The sequence below is a fragment of the Nipponia nippon genome, unplaced genomic scaffold (genome assembly GCF_047370975.1).
Source record: "Nipponia nippon isolate SJK-2023a ecotype South Korea unplaced genomic scaffold, ASM4737097v1 scaffold_4, whole genome shotgun sequence".
NCBI classification, from domain to species: Eukaryota; Metazoa; Chordata; class Aves; order Pelecaniformes; family Threskiornithidae; genus Nipponia; species Nipponia nippon.
Genome location: NW_028262358.1, coordinates 87,373,984 through 87,394,396, shown reverse-complemented (window position 1 = coordinate 87,394,396; position 20,413 = coordinate 87,373,984). Strand labels below are relative to the sequence as shown.

General features: G+C 41.1%; 1 protein-coding gene across 1 annotated transcript in view; it reads left to right on the top strand.

The window, feature by feature from the left end:
• The first annotated feature begins 740 nt into the window (after window positions 1-740).
• Window positions 741-20,413, top strand: part of LOC104022016 (hormonally up-regulated neu tumor-associated kinase homolog A) — an 80,899-nt gene continuing 61,226 nt past the window's right edge. Inside the window, exons 1-7 of the mRNA XM_087776393.1 lie at window positions 741-992; window positions 1,944-2,236; window positions 6,743-6,798; window positions 7,926-8,064; window positions 12,516-12,643; window positions 14,688-14,823; window positions 16,377-16,554. Of these exons, the coding sequence (XP_087632519.1) occupies window positions 741-992; window positions 1,944-2,236; window positions 6,743-6,798; window positions 7,926-8,064; window positions 12,516-12,643; window positions 14,688-14,823; window positions 16,377-16,554 (1,182 nt within the window). The remainder of the gene's footprint in view (window positions 993-1,943; window positions 2,237-6,742; window positions 6,799-7,925; window positions 8,065-12,515; window positions 12,644-14,687; window positions 14,824-16,376; window positions 16,555-20,413) is intronic.

The window sequence follows — 20,413 nt, the reverse complement described above, 5'->3', positions numbered from 1 at the left end:
TGGAAAGAACCCAGATAATGAAGACAGATACAGATAGACAACAGCTGTAGAAAAAACCCTCTTTTCTTTTCTTCTTTTTAACAGTCATTGCTGTAAGGAGGAAAAAGCTCACATACAAACACTCTCTCTCTGTGTCCCCCCTGCTACATTTTTATGAAACAGGAATAAAGTCCCAGAAAATGCAAGATACCTGACCTGGAATCAGGCCGGGACCCTGGGACTTAAATGTGCTACAAGTGCATATATATTTATATGCTTTACACAGCAAATGTGTAAATGCTTACACACCATCAGGTACGTAACTCAGCTCTGCATTCATGCATTCATGGTGTTTTTAGAACAAATTGTGTCCTTGCACACCAGCAATATGCACGCAAGGAAAACTGGGGCTCAGTTTAGTTTGGTGCAACTTGTTTAGGGAACTATTGTAGGAGGAAGAGAGCCGCATATTCCAGGCTGATGCTGGGATTATGTGTCATCTGACTCTGCAGCTCGGGGGCATTAACTGACATCGCGTATCAGGTTAGGTTAATAATCTACCACTTGGTTCTGCTTGAGCAGATCTGTGTGCCCAGGGTAGAGATCAGTGACAAACACGGAGTCTCGGAGGGAAAGGATTAGTTGCTGTGTGATCAGCGGGATGGCACTTGCACCACAAGATGTACCGACTTAATGCCTGGATCTGCTGTGAATCAGAAGCTACATCTGGAAAGTAGCAATCTAAACCTGACTCTTCAGGGATGCCCACAGCAATGAAAGCAGGCTTGGATGACAAAATGACAGACACTGGCAACTTGGATGGGATATTACCAGAATGGGAGAAAAACTTAAAGGATATAAAAATACCTGCTTGTTTTAGCAAGATGCCCCAAGAAACTGGGAAGACTTTCCCTTACTCCAAACAAGTTGGGAATTACCTAGTAGGCAAAATGATCAACAAGGGCTCCTTTGCCAAGGTGATGGAGGGGCTGCACATCCCCACGGGGGAGAAGGTAAGCTCCTAATGAGAGGGTACCGTGCACTAGGAATCGCAAGTAACCTCACACTAACTTATGTCAGAGAACTTCAGACCATTTAATCCACAAACCACAATCTACTCAGTGAATTATCCTCTGAACCTTATCCTCATAAATTAAACTCATAAATTGAGTTTATTGCTCATGTATAATCAGTCACATGTGTGAATATATACTGAGTGCAACTGTTTTCACAATTATAAAACAATATAGACAACAAAGATATCCTCCCACTGAAAGAGAATAGGATACTGGCATAAGGACAATTTCAAATCTGCTTTCCCCGATAATCCTTATTGAGTAATTAGTGCCACATATCTGGCCTTTAAAGCTATGGCCAACACTTATTGAAAAGCCACTCCAACAGCAATCGTTTATATGGCAGGATACAGATAACATCGGTTATCTCTAGCTCAGTTGGGCTAAAATAATGCACCACTAGATGTAACTGTGGAAATATGGATTACTATCAAGTGGCTGTTTTACTTTTATTTTTCTTATGGCTTCCGTAGCTTCACTGGCTGACTAGCTGCCCAAACTGCAAAGGGCCTAGTCCCAGTCCATTATAGCCAGTATCTTGAATGGCTTTTAGACCAAGTCAGAAGGGAGCATGTTAGAAAAAAAATGTGGTACAGTACAGATGCAGTTAGCAGTCATGTAGGGATTTTTTGAACTTGAGAACATTTCATATATGTGTATTTATTAATGTAATCAGATGGATAGATATGACAGTTCAGCCTTCTTGTTTTGGCTTTCAAGAGAAATAAAAAGTGTATTCTTCCATTAAGAATGTCTCCCTCTGTGGTACTGATTATCAACACCACGTGAAAAACAGCTTCTCCCACATGTCAGCTTTCTCCCCTTCCTTTTGAAAATTAATCTAGGTTGCAAAGCTTGTTGCCAATTTGCATATATCCTGCAATTTAGGTAGCCGTAAAAGTCATTGACAAGAGAAAAGCCAAGCAGGATTCCTACATTTTAAAAAATATGAAGCGTGAGCCACGGATACACCAGATGATTAAGCACCCCAATGTTGTTCGGCTATATGAGACCTTGGAGACTGACAACTCCTATTACATGGTGATGGAGCTGTGCCTTGGCGGGGACCTCCTGGACAGAATTTGTGACAAAAAGAGGCTGGCGGAAAGGGAAGTAAGGAGATACACCAGACAAATTCTGTCTGCAGTAGAGCACCTGCATTGCCAGGGGATTGTTCACAGGTAAGATGTTATCCCTTCCAAAGAACAGCAAGAAAAGCAAGTGTGCAAGAACATAGAGTGCTATTCTTCACCGAGAGCATTTCCTTAATTTTCCCATTTAAAAACAGGGATTGCAAAGAAGACTATGTTCTCTCAGCCCATCTTAATAAAGCATTTTATTCTCAGTGGTGATAGAAGATAAGCTGTTACACATCACTTGGGGAGTAAAGTAACAAAGTCCAAAGATAAGAGCTGATAAGCACAACAAATTAATACTTCACCATGACTATCCCAGAATTAACTGGTGACAAATGTGTATCTAATCCAAATACTTCAGTCTGGCTATATGCATATAAATATTGATTTCATTTCGTTAGCCACAACATATTGAAATAGCCACACATCATTCAGGACAGAAGATTGAGGAATCACAGCTCGCTGGCTGACATGGTCCTGAGAGTCCAGGTCTGTGGCAGGTCACTGACCTTCCATGCTGGCTTTTGCATTACGGGGACAGATCATGACTTCAGCCACTGCTAGAGGATCCTGAGCAGCCCATGCAAAGAAAACTGATCTTCTTCCCCCCACCAGGGATCTCAGCACATATTCCAAGAGCAGTAGAATAAGGACTTCCATTTAGGTGGGAGAATACGCAAGAAGCAGTTTTTCCCACTGGTATTCTGTTTTACTTAATAATTCACAGTCAATCAGATCCTTAATTTTAAATGGTAAATGCACTCATCAAGAAAACTCCCAGGACCGAGCAAGTAATCCTGTTGACTGTATCGTTACAATAACCATGAAACAAATAAGCTGTGAATGTGATGGCTCAGCATTTACAAGTGCTTTGTGACTTGAAATGCTTGCAATCCAGCACTTAATTATATTGGATATGTTAATTAGTAAGGAATAGACAAGAAAGAAATAGTCGGTATCGGACTTAGAGAATTTAAACAAACAAAAAAAAACCCGCCAGAAAATAAACCCAAGGGTCTTCACACATTTAGTCCAGGCTGACATCCCTGCCTTGCTGGTTCCCTAACTAAGGTATTTTACAGCATTTCTTCAGTGCCCATGATCATAACATTTATGTTCTTCCCATGACAACATTCCTCATGAATTTCTCAAGCCCTCTTCCCATCTTTTTGTTTGGAAACAACTCTTCCCAGTGAGGAGGGGAGTAGCCTGACGACTTCTGCTACTTTTCTCTTCTTCTTCTTCTTCATATTGTTTTGCTGGGAGAGCTTTGTGAGAGAGAAGAATTTTGCAGCACGCCCTGAGAGCAGCCACGTACAAAGTGATGTGAGCGTCTTCAGAGACTTGTTTTACTATTAAACCCCACTTAACCAAAGGAAAATTCATCCTTGGCTCTCAAGCACCTTGTGATAGGATTTATGAAATTGCATGGTCCAGCAGGAGCCCAGTTGTCTTGCTAGGTTGTGGGCATAGGTTCAGTCAGCAGCACCTCAACTCATGACCTGCTGCTAGCTTTGAGATTCAGAGCTTGACCTCATACCAGAAGCAGACTGGGAAGGATCTGGAAGAGCTTTCCCGCTCAGCTCCAGCTGTAGTGATTTATAGCAACTCACCGTGGAGGTTAAACCGATGAGGATAATTGTGGGTGTATCCTCTTCTGAAAAGAAGGCATCAATGTTTCCAGAAAGATGAGCACAGCAATAGGAAAGTTACCTCACAAAGTCAATCATCTGATTTTCTCATCTAAGCACTAAGCAAAGCTCAACTCTTCACATTGCTTTAACACAAGGAAAGGAGGGTTCCCAAACTGCCTGGTGGGAATGGCTGCTGCTCCACGCTACCCCAGCACCCCACGGGTGTCAGGGCATTGCTGGGGAGGGTGCTGGTAAAATTACACCATGTATCACAGTAATAATTTCATGAGATGGATAATTGTGAGTCAACGTTTGGGTCTATGCCCTGGGCCTCTTTATTTTACTAGAATGGAGGTGCCTGGTGATTGCAAGGTCTCATTCCTAAGTGATGAGCTTAAGAATTTGCTAATCTAATTTCCTATTGCTCAGAAGTGTCTTATGGGCATTCCTGATTTTTAACCCTGGGATATACCTCGGAAAAATGGTGTTTTCTATTGTCTTAATAATATACTTGATGAAAAACTGGCCAGTTTTGTAACTATTTTTAGTCCAAATTAATACTGCTCATCAGAAATCCTGTGCTATGTTTTGACAGCTATTTTGTTTCCTGAGCTTTACTTTCCCTATTCAGCACTAAAATCAGCACTTGATCCAACAAATCCTTATGGCTTAAATTAAGGTTGAGTCTACTTTTCACAGTAAAGGTAGTACCTTTCTTGTCCACACAAGATCACGGCTGATTTTGATGCCACAGTTGCCAAAATGATCAAGAAGCTGGAGGATTGACTCACTTGCCTATTCATCCAGCACACAGCATTTTACTGTGCCAGATATAAGAAGGCTCAGGCACAAGATCAGGTTCAACAGCTTCACAAGCTAACACTCATCAACTGAGCTCTGCTAACTATCCCTATGCCTGCTCTAGACATGGCCAAGTGGTGAGGTAATGCATCTGAGCTTAAAAACCTCAAATAAAGATATATAAGCTAAATCACATTACCTCGCAATTGGATTGGGCTAGCGCATGCACACAGTCAGCTACCAACTCCTAAAGCTGGCGCTCGCTAAGTGACAGTAACTTACTTGTACGTACAGTTCCTAATTTTTCCTGGATATTTTCCTTTCTCCCATATAAAAATGTCATACAGCCTTTTGAATCACTACTGGACCAAAGACCTGGAGAAGCATCACAAGCTGCCCTCTAGGCACTCTCTCTGAAGTCCCCATGGGAATGAGAAAAAAATTCTTGATGTTGCTTAAACTTACAACATTTCTGGGAAAGTTTCCTTTGGAAGAAAATAAAAAAGATGTATATTTGATGCAAGATAACTTCTGACACTATGTAAACTTTAATAGTGACCATTATCAGGTTTTTCAGGCAAGATAGCATACATTTTTATTAACTGTGTGAGCACTCAGCTCAGCCTATAGAACAGCAGTTGTGGCAATCCAATGTAACATTATTTAATTGTAGTGTAGTAAAAGTCATCAGAGTGCACTGTGGGGTGCTAAATCTGATAGAAATGTCAGATTTGCAGTGGCCTGAAACACAACTAGTTTTAAACCACACAGTTTTAGTGCACAGAGTTATGTCACAGGGATAGGCTATGAACAAAGTTATCTTAAATCTACCTCCCAGCTTTTGGGCACTGGCTTATTTCCCACTCTAGAAAACATGCTATTCAAATTAAAACCAATTAAAAAGTTATCATTAAAACCATCTCCATCCCATTCTCAGCCTGGGGTGGCAGAGGGTTTTGAGTGCAATGGTGTCCCATCCAGAACCATGGAGATTAAAGGACGCTCCCATAAAACCACCCATCGGGACCACCGGGTACACCTCCGGACCTAATCCCCTGCAGCAGTGCAGTGCTGTTCGTGCAGCACCGGTCCTCCCAGATCTTGCTCCTTGCTCCTGTCCTTGTTCCCATCCCTCCTTCTGGTTTGTCCTCCTGTACTCTCCAAGGTCTTTGGGCTGATGAAAGCACTTCACAACTTCAGAGAGGGTGGGAGGGAAATCCACGTACTTAGAGCCACTTCTGAAACTTGCTCTGTCCCCCATGCCCCCTGCAGAGCTGAGGGAAGCCCCCAGCAGCATGCAGGAGGCCATGATGGGAGTCAGCAAAGCATTGCAGGCTCCTGGACTGCCTCCCAACACCCAAATTACACTGGCTGAGGATTCCCCCATGCTGCGAAAGATTTCAACTGCCACTTCAGGCGCTTCCCACAGTGGAGCAATATTCTGGTTTTTGGTTTGAATTTGTAAGGATATAAATGTTTCCACAGTAAGCAAGTCAGCGCCTGCTTGCTTAGACCCAGCTAACAGCATTTTTCCTGCAGCTCTGAATTACGTCCTCCTGTGGGGGCGGCTGATACTGGTTGACCCTCTTTACATAAACATCACTGCAGAGATGTCTCCACCTTCAGGGTATCTGTCCCTGACCCAGCTTTGGTACATCTCCCCTCCTCCATAAGATCTTACTTTCAAGTTCCCCTCTCATCCTTCATATCTCTCAGGCATGATTTACTCACAAAGCAAGCAGAAATACTCAACAGTGCTCAGTACTTCAAACAAAGACAAAAACATTCTGCGTCCAAGTACACACAACTTTCTTTTTTACTCAAAAGAAGAAATGAATGCTGTTCATTTTTTTTTAAAAATACATAAGTAGAATGGATTATTCCTAAAATGAATGGTCTGTTTAAAATATGTACTCATAAAATATTCCCTGGAATACAGAAACTTTCCATTTTCACAACTGAAAACTTTAGGAAGGAATAAGGATCTCGTTACAATTGTAGGCAGAGCTGTGCAGAACTATTGTTATTATTTCAATTAAACTTTGCTAAAAACTATCTGCAAATGGTTAGCTGGGACATCAGGCATCTTAAAACTTGCTTTCTGTCTTCATTTCAGGGACCTAAAAATTGAAAATTTTCTTCTTGATGAGAACAACAACATCAAAATCGTTGGTAAGTGCTCACTATCTGTGAATCTTGTTTTCAGCTTTTTATTTTGTGTGGTTTTCAGTGGCAGTTCAGCTACTATTTAAACAGCACATTTTATGAGTGAGGTTGTGATTATTCGATAAACATATTCGAGCTTTTAGAATAAATAAAACTTATGAAGTATAACTTAACAGCTTGTTTATTTGAGCTTTAACTAAAACATATTTTTAAGAGAACAAGGAAAACAATTTTGCCTATTGTTTTCCCTTGTGTATTGCTGGAGAAGCAAGAAACAATTACAGCTTTTATGTGTAGAAAGCTGTTCCTAGCAGAAGTGATTTGTAGACAAAGAAATATATCTTCTGGGGTGAAACGCAGGTATAGACACATTAGCTTCTGTCGAGTCATTACTCCAACTAGAAACCTCCTCATTTGGTATGTGTAAAAAAAAAAAAGATACTTTTTTGGTCACTAACAGAAACCTTGCTAGGATTGTGAAGCAAACATTTATAAAAATGAGGGAATTTGCACCAAGCAGTTAACACAGCTCAGAGAAACATTAATTTTATTCTATGGAAACCACACAGAAAAATCCCCGCAAGGGAAGCTCACTCTTAGAGACGCCACATGTTTAACCCAGTGTTTCCCAAACTTTTAAAAGCTTAACACCTCTGAGAAAAAAGGTACCAACTCTTCACCCCTGTTTTATAGCCAGCCAGTCCTTTACAATCACACCTTTCTTTTCCCTCCCCCTTGCACACATGCACATATACAGAGAAAAAGGCTTAAGTTAGCACATTTTACCCCACGTTTACAACCGGCTAAAGCACACCCAGCTGAGCTGAATGCTGTAGCTCATTAAGCCATGCTAATGCAGCTGTGTAGCTAAGCTCTTGTACTAGCATAGAGTCAACTGAGGCAAACTAAAATTGCTAAAGCAAAATCAACCAAACCAGGCATACCCATGGCTGGGTAACTTCACTGTTACCTCTGCTAATTCATGGCACATTTATTCAAACCCAAATTGGCATCCACAGTCACCAGATGCTAAAGCCAGCTGCCGTTTTCATCTTTCTCCTATCTTCAGCCAATTCATAAACTATTCTGAGAAGAGACTAAAACTTCTTCATCTTTGCTTTTGTTACCATCAGATTTCGGACTGAGCAATACTGCAAAGTTTGAGGGTCTCTCTCAGGAGCTGTTACATACCCAGTGTGGAAGCCCAGCTTATGCTGCCCCAGAACTCCTTGCTCATAGAAAATACGGTCCAAAGGTGGATGTCTGGTCCATGTAAGTAGATCTAAAAATATACTTATCCAAACACTCTCAGCACTGAATGGTTTAGACAAGACTGTCATATAAATAGGTTGGTAACACTCTGCTTTGGGGCATCAATGGGGAAAGCAGAGATATATCAGAGAAGGGTTGCCAGAAAAAATAAAATTATGGGTGTGAAAAATATATCTTGAAATACGTATCCATTGCAGAACACTGGAGAAAAAACTGAATGAGCAATGCACGTGCTGTTCTGGAGTAAGCCTGTGTCAAGATAGGGTATCCAGCTCTAGGAGCCTGTTCTGAAAAGACAGAGAAAGAGCTTGTATGTACCAGCCCTGTCAGATGAACCCCCCACCCTCCTGTCCTTCTGGCACACAGGTACAGCTGATATCTGAGTAACTTCTGTCAAAATCAGAAGCCCTGGAAACCCTCAGCTGACAAACAGGCATTTCTGTCCACTTTGCCAAAAGAAGAAATCTAAACAGAAAAACTGAGTCTCAGGGACACACAGTCCAAAGATGGGGCTACAGCAGAGCCAAGAGACCTTCATCCATACCTTGGCTAGGCCCTTATATCGGATTATGATTAAAAAGTGGAGTTGTTTACTTCATAGGTGGCACAAACCTGAATGGACTCCATTTTCTTTGTTCAGCACATCTACAGGATATGTCTCTTATAATAAAGAATAACAAAGAAGGTGCCATCAGAAGAGTAATTTTTCACGTAAATCATCTCAGACTTCTCAACTGCATTTGCAGTTTGCAATTCTAGCAGTCAAGTTTGGGTTTTTTTACTTTTTTGACAGTTTTTCTCGATGGATCTGAGAAAATGATATTAAGTCCATTTTTGTATTCTTTGATCTTCATGGATTCAGATAGGAAAGCGGCTCTCCATGTCCATCATTTGTCCAAAGGCAGTTCATGTTTATCTATAAGTATATGTGCCCATGTATCAGCTTCTCCTCAGCTGTTTTGATAGTGACCATATGCCTGGGTCTGAGTGTTCCGCCTAGAACATGTTTTTAAGCCCATTTCTAGCAGGTATGATTCAGGGCATAGAAGATGAGTATGAGTAATATAGACTAAGCTAAATTTTCATCTAGAGCATTACGATTCAAAAACCCAGTGGCTGGTCAAATGCACCTTTGTCCAGACTCCTCCCACCTATTTACAATTGCAACCATAATTCCCTGCAGTAGCTTAACTAACAAGCGGTAGGGTGAAAATCGGGGTGCTGTTGAAGCCACTGATAAAAGCCTGTGGATTTCAAACAGCTCAGAAGGCTTGTAAGAGTATTTGGACTTTTTGGCTTAGAAGTGCCACCTCCCATCTCATCCCATCCCACAACTGTATTGACCTAACAGATCTTAGTGTTCTTCTGTTCAACACACAATGCTGCATTTGATCCAAACCCAAGCCAAACCCAAGGTCACCAAGGTGACCTCACTCTGGTCACCTGCCAGAAGGAACAGGAGGTCTGGATGTACAGAACTGCTCTGAACTGGGATGTCCCACCTGCTCATCCAGCTGCAAGGATACAGTCTCCTTGAGGAGTTCTCAGCATTCTTTACTAAACTGTGTATCTACAGAGGACAAAGTGTTTTAGTTTGATCTACAAGGTTGCCGGTACCTACTTACATACAGGCATCTGATTCAGATGTCTAAAGTAGGAGCTTAGCATTCCGATATGCTCAAAAGAGAAGAAGGATTTATATACACATAGATATATAATGCACATTATTCCTCTCAAGACCTGCTTCTGGCAGACATACTATGTATTAGGGTTTTGACCTAACTATGATTCTTATACCTCAGCTTCCTCTAAATTTACAGGATATGAATGGTACACAAAGCTAAGGATGAAGGGACAAATTCTACCCAATTACTTCAGTATAAGTCTGGGTTTCAGGAGTGCTACTCTGAATTTAAGTAGACATAACACAGACGAATCAGGTCTAGAGGATGCTGTCAGCACTTAAATAGGATTATTCTTATTTCACATTTCAGATGTCTGAATGAGGGCAAAGCAGTAACCTTAGAACCATTTACTGAGCTCACTCTGTTAATAAACATCACATAACAAGTCAAGGGCTATATAAAACTTACATAAGGCCCCTGGTATTTAATATAGACATATTCTACATTTTAGGCATAAAACATATTTACAGTTTAACCTGAATTGTTCACATTACTGTCATGGAAAAGGGAATTCTGATGAACTAAAATATTAATTAGAAAGATAAGTTACTTCTATTGTCACAAAATAAGTAAAGGATTACAGATCGACTGGACTCTGGCAAAAGATTCCAGTGTGGTGGAGAAATACTGACTTTATGCAGCAGGACTGACAAGTCGTTACAATGGGAACCAGAAAGCCATATTCAGTCAGAAGCACATTCAGAAAACCAACCAGATTCAACTACAATACAGCTAAGGCTCCTATGAGGCAATAGCGAACAGCAGTGCCTGTTTTGCCTAATCATGACTTTTGTGCATAAGATTTTAAAGATTCTTTGGAGGACTGGAAAGTGATTATCTTTCGCGCACCAGCTGAATTGAGGGAACAGCTGCTGTATTCAAACAAATCCAGATACTTCAGTGGGACAGAGGAGAAGCAGTCTGTTATAGATAATAAACCTTCAAGTTTAACATGCCGTCAGATTCCAGCTACAATTAACTACTAAGTGTGTTACTGTTAACTAGCTACATTTTGTGCATAAGATTTTAAAAGAGGTTTTTAGGATGGCAGCTCCATCCGTTCCCCAAATTCCAGTACCTTGGGGATTTCCCCATCCAGTAGGCTGATGAAAAGAACTATTGCCAGTTTAAAGCACCAATCATGCAAAAGCAATCATGCACCAGCAATTTAAAGTGCAAGGTAGTGTTTGCAGTGTTGAAAAGAAAAATGTATTTAATGTTGTAATGACATTAGAGATCCATTTGCACTGCATGTTACTTCCACTCACCAGAGAATATTCAGGCGCCCTTCTCTTGCTTCAACTCCAGCTACATTTAATCCATGTGCTATTATGTATTATAGAATGACAATCATCGTTGCTACTTCAGTCAACTCAATGTCATTTCATTGCAGCATGTTTCCTTTGTATCTCTGTTTTGTTTTTTTTTTTTTTTTTCACTCAAAGGATTCATCAGGAAAGTTTTGGAAAGCATTACATTCAAGGACTAGATTTATCAGAAGGTTTGGTAAAGTGAGAAGAGATTGATCTCACCTAAATTTAGCCATTTAACAACCAGGCATCTGGGTTATACCAGGCAGTTAGTGTCCTGTTATGGTCAGTGCAGGGAAAGAGCTCATCTCCTGAGACACTGAACTGTAGTCTAAAACAGCTGTATAACATAGCTGTGATTAATCTCTCTTGGAGAGGCCTGTCTCTTGCCATTGATACCTACTGATACCTAGGTTTTAGATGGTTAAAGCGAGACAAGGTAAGTCCTAGTTGAGAGTAATAAAAAGCATTTATCCATGGGTCTCTGGTTCAAATGCAATCCAATACAACATTTAGAAAAAGGTGCCACCATCTTCTCATGGTTTTTCAATGGTGCCATCAGCTGTTTGACAACATTAAAAAAAGATTGCAGTTGTGCACACCACGAACAGTCTGTTTCACAGATAACATCACCATCATCTTCACTAATGTACCAACCAGATCAATTAAATTAGAATTGCCTGAATTCTTAAAATCACTGCCTCAACTGAGTTGAATAGAGAAACGGCAAAGGATGGCTAAGTGCTGTTGTGGTGGCGCAGCTCAGCTGGAGCAAGGAAGTACCATGGAGAGTGTTCAAGGAAACCTCCCCATTCGCAAACTCGGGACAGCTAAGCAAGTTTTCCAAACGTTGGTACTTCTCCAAACTGAATGGCAAACCTTCACAAAGTTTGCTGATCACTGCTAGCAGACTGTTAGCCTTTCGCAAGAGTTAAAGTTTTAAGTCTTCGGCCAAGAGCAAGCTGTTACCAAACAAATGCCTCCTAGGCATAAGTCACACCTAATTTAGCAATCTGAGCAAAGCAAGAAGAACTGAATTACTATTTGGAACAAGATCTATCGCATCAGTCCCAGCTCTGTGTTGTCACTCAGCCTCCAAACCGAAATGCTTTATTCTGATGGGCTGGGTACACTACACCGACACTCCAATCAGCTTATATGAAAAATAAACAGCAGGTTTCCACTTTCAACACTGCAGGCTTTCCAGTCACTCACTGTACAGTCTATTTTATACACACTTCCCACAACATTCTTTTCTAGATAAAATGGCATTTACACGAAGGAAAAAGGCATAAGATGTGTATTCAGTACAAATTGCTGCTTAGAGGTAATTTGTAACCTTGTTCTTGATACTGAAGGCAAATCTCTGAAACCTGACTTATAGCTTTGTGGGATTTTTAAAAAAATATATATTAGCATTATATGGAGCTCTAATGTTTGTCTTCTTCTTTGACAGAGGTGTAAGCATGTTTGCTATGCTAACTGGGACATTACCCTTCACGGTGGAACCTTTTAATATCAAGCAACTACATCAAAAGATGTTAATTGGAGAAATCAGCCCTATTCCGTCAGATATCTCCCCTGGTAAAGCACTCCAATTTTTATAAAGAATACTGATAAATAAAAGGTCTATCCCATGTAATAAAGTGAATTTAGCAATAATGTAATCTTCTGGAAAATAAGAGGTACCTTTTCCAGTTGCTTTGTTTGTGTTTACAAATAACTTTTGTGTGCCATAGGCAAGATCTCTTTATCTCAGGCTAGTAGGAAAACAACATTGTTGTCTCTTCAAAAGACCACTATTCTTGGTTCTTATTTACAGGGGGAATAAAATGTACATTACTTTTACATAAGTGGAGCAGCTGTGCAGCAAATGAGAACACTGTCATGTGTAGTATGTCCCATGCTACATGTCATAGCCAGACATTCTTTCCTGTTTTTCCCAAAATCAGTTATCAAAACCTTAGATAATTTTTCCCGAAGAGCTTATCTTTTGGCTACAGACAGAACACACAACACTGAGATAATTAAAGAAATGGGAGGGGTATTTTTGTGAAAAGTCTGTTCATATTTTTCATGAGAAAGAACTGAAACACAACATTTTTCAATGAATTTTACTGACAATCTTTAATGAGGTACAGTGTATGGGGTCTTTTAGGACAACTGGGAAAGATAGTTCTCAAAAGCTCTAGCCTGAAGTAGAGCCCACGGCTCAAAAACCCAGAAGTCATGTTGGTGTATATACATTCTGGGTTAGCAGTCCAAAATTTACTTCCTCAAAGCTCAAAATTCTGCTGTTTTACAATGATTCCTATACACCTCTGGCTTTAGTCCCTATTTTCTCTCCATCTGGACTAGCATCTTCTCTGTTGACCATCACAGGCTTGGGCCCCTTCTCACAGCCATTATCGTGCAGCTTCACTGACCAAGTCAGAAAGCAGAGAAGAATGAGACATGTTTTGCCTAGCTATCTACCAGCATGAGTTCAGATCTCCCTGTCGTTTTGAGCAGCTTTGCTCTGACATTAGGCAAGAATGAGCCTAGGAACCAAGATTAGCTTCAGTGGCTGCCTGCAGCCAAGCGCTGGGAAGCAGCAGACAGTTCCAGACTAAGCTAGCTGGATCTAGTCTGGAGTTACAGTATTAAGATAATGTGATGATTCAATTTCTTTTTCTCCCCCAGTAAATGGTATGAGGATATCTACCATAGCTATCCAGAATGTTTGTACATTAGTCTCTCATCTGTCTTTGGAGATTGGTTGCCAGATAGCAGCTCCATTTTTTCTATAAGCCCTCCATAGCTGCAATTATTATATTTCTAATTTTTCTTATTTATGCTATTGTTATAGCTTCTACTAATAAATGCATTATCTCTGCTTTTCTACAAAGCCCACACAGTTAGTGGAAGATTGCAGATAACTCCATTGTTCCCTTGCCCATTGGGAATTTAGTGAGAGAGCAGTAGTAAACAAGCTTTGCATACTTTAGATCTCAGTTCTTCTGAAGGAGATTACAAGTGAAAGGAGCAGTAAGTTCCCAGTTTAATGCTCTCTTGCCATTTTGCTCATTTCAAAACATCCCCAAGGAATATGGAAGAATTTGGTTGAGTTTTCCCAAGAAGAAAAAAAAAGAGTGGGACTTTATGCAGTGTTGGAGCTGAGCGATAGACATATGGGAATGTTTGAGCTTTCTCTGTCCCAAATCCAGGAAGCCAAAGCACACCACGTCATCTGAGCACAAGGGTCCATCTCCCTCCCTCGATACAGAGAGCTTTATCAATGAGATTAGCTTCTTTGTGTGAGGAACGTAACTCCTGGGTAGTCAGCTGGCACAGAAGTGCCCCTTCTCAGAGCCCTGAACAAATGCTGAGTGAGCACAATGCTGAGATTGCTACTGATGCCACAGGCTGTGTTCACTGAGTAAATCAAGTAAATTAGGAAGCGAGGTCCAGTGCTGTATCTATAACAGCATCCACAGGTCCATCGCACGCCTCCCGGAACGGTTTGCCCCATGCTGCCCACCCTGCTCAGGCAGGGCAAGTGCCACATTTCTGAAAAAGGAAAATTTTGCACTGCTCAAATAACCAGATATTGCTAGTAAAGAAGGCATTTCATCTGAATACTGCACAGGAGCTGTACACTTCATGCAGTCCTTACTTGAGCCTGACCCTGCTAAGAGGCCTGGAGTCAAAGAAGCAATAAAAGACAAATGGTTGAATGAAGGCTTCACCAGGAAAATACTGAATGCTGCTACCTATGAGAACAGGTAACAAATTTCACATCTCTCTTCTAGCTTGGGATTTCAGGATTCGGGATTTGGGGGGGAAAAGTTGGGGGTTTTAGGAATTTTTTTGTTTTGTTTGGTTTAGAAGATTTTCTTTATCTGCTCAGGGCTATTCCAAAATGACAGAATTTTATTTCAGAAAACACTACATCAGCTTTTCTAACCATGGATAAATTTTATGTAAGAGGAAACATCCTTACAGAACTGCTTATATCCATTGTATCAATAATTTTGTTCTCAACATGCCTCACTGGTGCCACTAATTTCTAGACAGTGTGCTTCTAATCCTTTCCTGCAAAACTAGGTCTCATATGCCCACTGAGGGAATGACATTTTTATATTACACTGAAGTTCTTGTTATTCTAATAATTTTTATTCTCATCCATCTCTGTAACTGGCCTTAACTAGTCTCCATTTTTTCTTAGCAAGCCACTTTACGGTTTAAGATTATTATAGAAGTTTGAAATAGATATATGAAATATGACACTTCATATAAATATTGCCAGCTTTGAAGATGTTATTTATCTTTCATATCGAGAGGCTGCAAAGTATATTTTGCATGTCTTTAAATACCTAATTTCAGTGATGGACCTTTTACATCTTCCTCACAGCTGAAAGTAGCTAGTCATGGGTCAAACATTTTGTGCCCAGATCATTCTGTAAAAGTCAACATTTAACACTAATCAAAAAAGAGAGTAATCTGGCCTATGTAATCTGCACCATCTGCAATGGTGTCTACAGGACACATGGCAGGTTTTCCTACCACAATCCAGGCGATTCACTGCCAGTCACAGCCAGGGCTATTAGAAATCTAGGCTCAATTTGTTCATTTCTCTGAGAATTGCTGACCGTTCCTACCTTTGCCATCCTTCCCTCCCCTCACATGTGTCTGTGCCCATTCATACTGAAATTCAACAAGTTTGAAAAAATGAATTAGGAGTCTCAGAATCCAAGGCTGTCATATTTCTAAAATGCCTTTACTAGACTCTAGTACTCACAGAAACCTGTGAGTAAAATAATTATCATTATAACATAACCAGTTTTATTTCACAATCTGATTTATATAGAAATAAAAACCCTCCTGCACTTTCCTTAGTTCTTTTTTTGTCCTTTGGGATATTCCTGCCTTTGGGGCTCTTACCATCTTCTCATGCACATGCACACACACTATCTCTCTGTTAATCCATTTGAGACTACTGTACTGAGAATGAAAATATGGACGCTCGATTAAAACAAGAAAATGCTGTTTTCCATCTTTTAATTTTTCAAGCATAATCCTGCTGGGTGTCCTTGCAGGGTAATCAATTATATCAACAATAGGATATTTAATAATGCAGTAACAGAGCCTCAGCCCAGAAGTGAAGTTAGAGTAGCCAGACAGGATTTTTGCACAACTGTGTATCATAATTTGCCAGTACAAGCAACTTAGCCTACTCCAGCTACATCACGAAAAGTGTGTTGTCCACTTACTGTAAATTCTGACAGAGTACCTGGGCGCATCATTTGTATTTAAATACTTTTTCCTAATATTTCAGACTTTGCCCCAGTGAATTGAATCCTGTTGTTTTAAAGTACATGACAGAAATGATGGAGTTCAGTCTTTCAGAAGTTATAAACATTTTAATAAATAACAGACCCTCTCCTGCCATGGCTTCTTATTGCTTATTGCTGAAGAAACTGCTCAGGTACCAGAAAGACCGCAAAAGAGCCCAGGTAAGATATCATGATCATGACAGGCATAAAGTGCTCCCTGGATTCTTATGAGGAACATCATTGCAACAGCCACACAGCACATGTGAAAAAGGTGGTTGTCCATGGAATGGAGATAAAACTCCCCAAAAATAGTAATGAAATTGCAGATCTGTGTGCAGTCTCGGGAAACCTACGTTCTGGCATTCTCAGAGGTGATTATTTTAAGAGATCTTTTTCCCAGAGATAAGTTTAACCTTTTTTTATGACTAATGAATTTAAAAAATGGGCTGCTGGTTGTAATGGGATTGAGAATTACTTTGCTTTACATAAAAGATTACTTTTCCATTGGGAAAAGGAGGCTTAGCATCTCAGTGACCTCGCCATCCCTTCCCTTTCTGACGGGTCTGTGAGGGCCTGATCCAAAGTCTGGGGAGGTGAGTGGGAAGCTGTGAACATTGGAAAATCTTTTCCCAGCATCTTTTTTGTATTTTTACCACTGTATCTTATGCTCACACTCCAGCTCCGACTCACTCAGGGACATGGAGTGAGATCAGAGGGGACAAAAATTTTAAAAATAAATTCAGAAAATTATGGTAATCGCTGGTAAGGCCACAATTAGTTAAAAAGGCTGTAAGCTTTTCTTTTACAACCATCTCCACTAAGGGGTTCACAGCTCAGTCATAAAAATTTTGCTTCAGGCAGAAACTAGACAGACAGGAAGCCAAATTCCAGCTTCTAACACATAAGTGCAATAGGAAAAGTTTCAGCTACAAAACAACACACATCAGTGATTAGCTTCCCATTCAAAGCCTTTGCCCCGGAGAAGCTGTATTTTGAGAAGGTCCAGTTGACTCCTCTAGAAATTATTCAGATGAGCTTGAGCAGATCCAGATCTCCATCACAGCGCACAGCCCCAAGGTCGCAACAGCCTGTGCAGTGTTTGCAGGCAGAGCCATAACTCAAAAATATGAGTTGGGGAGAGTGTGTGTGTGTGTGTGTGCACACTTAGGGGGAGGAGGCTTTGCTTCACATATGTGATTTTTTTCATATTATAATTTTAAATTGGATCTGCTAAATCGTAAGTCACTCAAAAAGAGCCGTATTGTGAAGGTTATTGACCAGCTTTCTTCTGGATATCAAGCTGATTTACAGCCCCTAGAGATCTAGCCTTCCAGGCAAGTGGTAGTGTTTCATGTCCTCTATGACCTCTTTCAGCATCCTACCCGGGTGGAAGAGGGAAGCAATCGTGTGCATAAAGTAAGTTACAAGCTGATTAAGGGGCTGCGTTGCTTCCTGCCACTCCTGGCATTCAAAATGCCCTCTTAAGGCAGAGAGTCAAGCTGAATTCAAGCACAGACCCCCAAAAATGGCCCCGATTGTAAGGTAATAACACTACAAATTATTTTTTTGAAGTCCTAGTATATATATATTTCCCAGGCAGGCTGGAGGTTTTGGTAGAGCAAGGAGAAAAAGAGGGGAAGTTTAACAAAGGAATCACCGACATTTTCTTTCTCTGTGTTGATATTTTTCCAGTCAAAGGTTTAAACCCAAGCCAGTACTGACCCAAAATAACAGAGCCAGCTACCAGCTCAAAACAGCGGTGACTTTCACAGAATCACAGAAACACAGAACAGTTGAGGTTGGCAGGGACCTCTGGAGGTCATCTGGTCCAACGCCCCTGCTCAACCAGGGGCACCCAGAGCTGGTTGCCCAGGACCATGCCCAGATGGCTTTTGAGTATTTCCAAGGACGGAGACTCCACAGCCTCCCTGGGGAACCTGTGCCAGTGCTTGGTCACCCTCACAGTGAAAAAGTGTTTTCTGATGTTCAGAAGGAACCTCCTGTGTTTCAGTTTGTGCCCATTGCCTCTGGTCCTGACACTGGGCACCACTGAAAAGAGCCTGGCTCTGTCCTCTTTGCACCCTCTCTTCAGCTATTTGTATATATTGATGAGATCCCCTTGAGCTTTCTCTCCTCCAGGCTGAACAGTCCCAGGTCTCTCAGTCTTTCCTCATAGGAGAGATGCTCCTATCCCTTAATCATCTTTTTGGCCCTTCACTGGACTCTCTCCAGTATGTCCATGTCTTTCTTGTTCTGAGGAGCCCAGACCTGGACACAGTACTCCAGGTGTGGCCTTACCAGGGCTGAGTAGAGGGGAAGGATCACCTCCCTCGACCTGCTGGCAACACTCCTCCTAATGCCGCCCAGGATACCATTTGTTTTCTTTGCAGCAAGGGCACATTGCTGGCTCATGATCAACTTGGTGTCCACCAGGACCCCCAGGTCCTTTTCTGCCAAGCTGCTTTCCAGGTGGGTGGCCCTGGCATGTGCTGGTGCCTGAGGTTGTTCCTCCCCAGGTGCAGGACTTTGCACTTCCTCTTCCTGAACTAAACTTGGCGGGGACATGTCTAGCATGGGAACTGGATACGCACTCTGGAGTCTGTTTGGTTGTGTCGTATCACAGCTCCCCATTTCTACACCTTCCCTATGTCCCCTTCCACGTAGCTCCCAGGTGTGCAGTTCTTTCTTCTGTACCACAAAACAATGCTGATCTGCAAATCTTCACATGTTCAATGTGGGGATTTCTTAAATTTGCATTTAGACAGACAGAATCTCCCTTTGATGGCTTTGCAGGGAAATGACTTGCTTTTAAGAGGACATCTTTGCTGAGAACCTGAAATATAGGTACAAGCGAGGTGCCTAAATTTGGCAGAGTGGATTCTGTCATAAGTAATACCTTCTAATATCTGTTACTAAGACATAGAAATTAGGAAATTAGAAAAGACCAATTCATACCACCTTTCCATGTCATTAAAAGTTCGTTTCCTCTTGTTTGTTAGCATAAGGTTTGTAAATGCTACGTTTAAACTCATAAACACAAAGCCTGCTAATAGTACCATTTAGAGATTATTCTGTTATCAACGAGTGTTTGTGAAACTCATAGTTTTTTTCCCAGATAGTCACTCTACATCATTTGTTTCTTAATTTCATCCCTCTACCCCCTCTTATATTCTTCTGTATTATGAAAATTACTATATTTCTCCCTTGCTAGGAGTTAGGCTCTGCAACTATTTGTAGTTAATAATGATCACCTCTTGGTTGTTTCTTATTCGAGCCTTATACACAATTAACCTGTGCAATCACTCCTCCCCAGGAGCTCTTTTAAATCATTACTATCAGTGCTACCACCTTATGCCAGTTTCTTCAATGTTCAATAATATTCGTATTGTGGAGAAAGACTGGGGTTCGGGCAAAAAGAGGGGAGAGAGAGGGGAAGGCTGGCTAAGAAATCAAGTTGAGCATTCTTACTCAATGCCCTTATTTTTCCAGTATCCTCTGACCTATTCTTCAGCAAAAGCTACTTTATGCACATGCTTACACAATGGCAAAACTTAGCCCTAAGCGTATGCAAAGTATATAGGGAAAAGAAAATAATACATCTCTTGGATCCCAAGGCGGAGCCCCACACGGGTGGCATGACGTTTTTGGGCAGAGGCAGAGCCAAGAGCAGCCCCCAGCTCCCCTGGAGCCTAGCCCACGCTGCGCTGGTGGCTCTCGGAGGAGGCAGCCGGCAGGGCATTATCTTGGGGGGAAGATTCTCTGCTTTGGTCTAAAAGAGGCCAAATTCAACCACCTCTTTGGCAGGCTGTAATGCACTTCTCCAACCACCCGGCCACAGAGAGTTGAAACTGAGGAAGAAGCCTAAAGATTGTTAACAGAGTGCAAGGGAAAATTTTCTACTTTTTCTTCATCTTCTTGTTGAGATCTTGATAATGTTACTGGAGCTTAATTATGACAGCATGGGTATTTGATATTTGTATTACAAATTATGCCAAGGATATTTCAAAATGCATAGATAGATGTTCTTTCTATTCTGTAT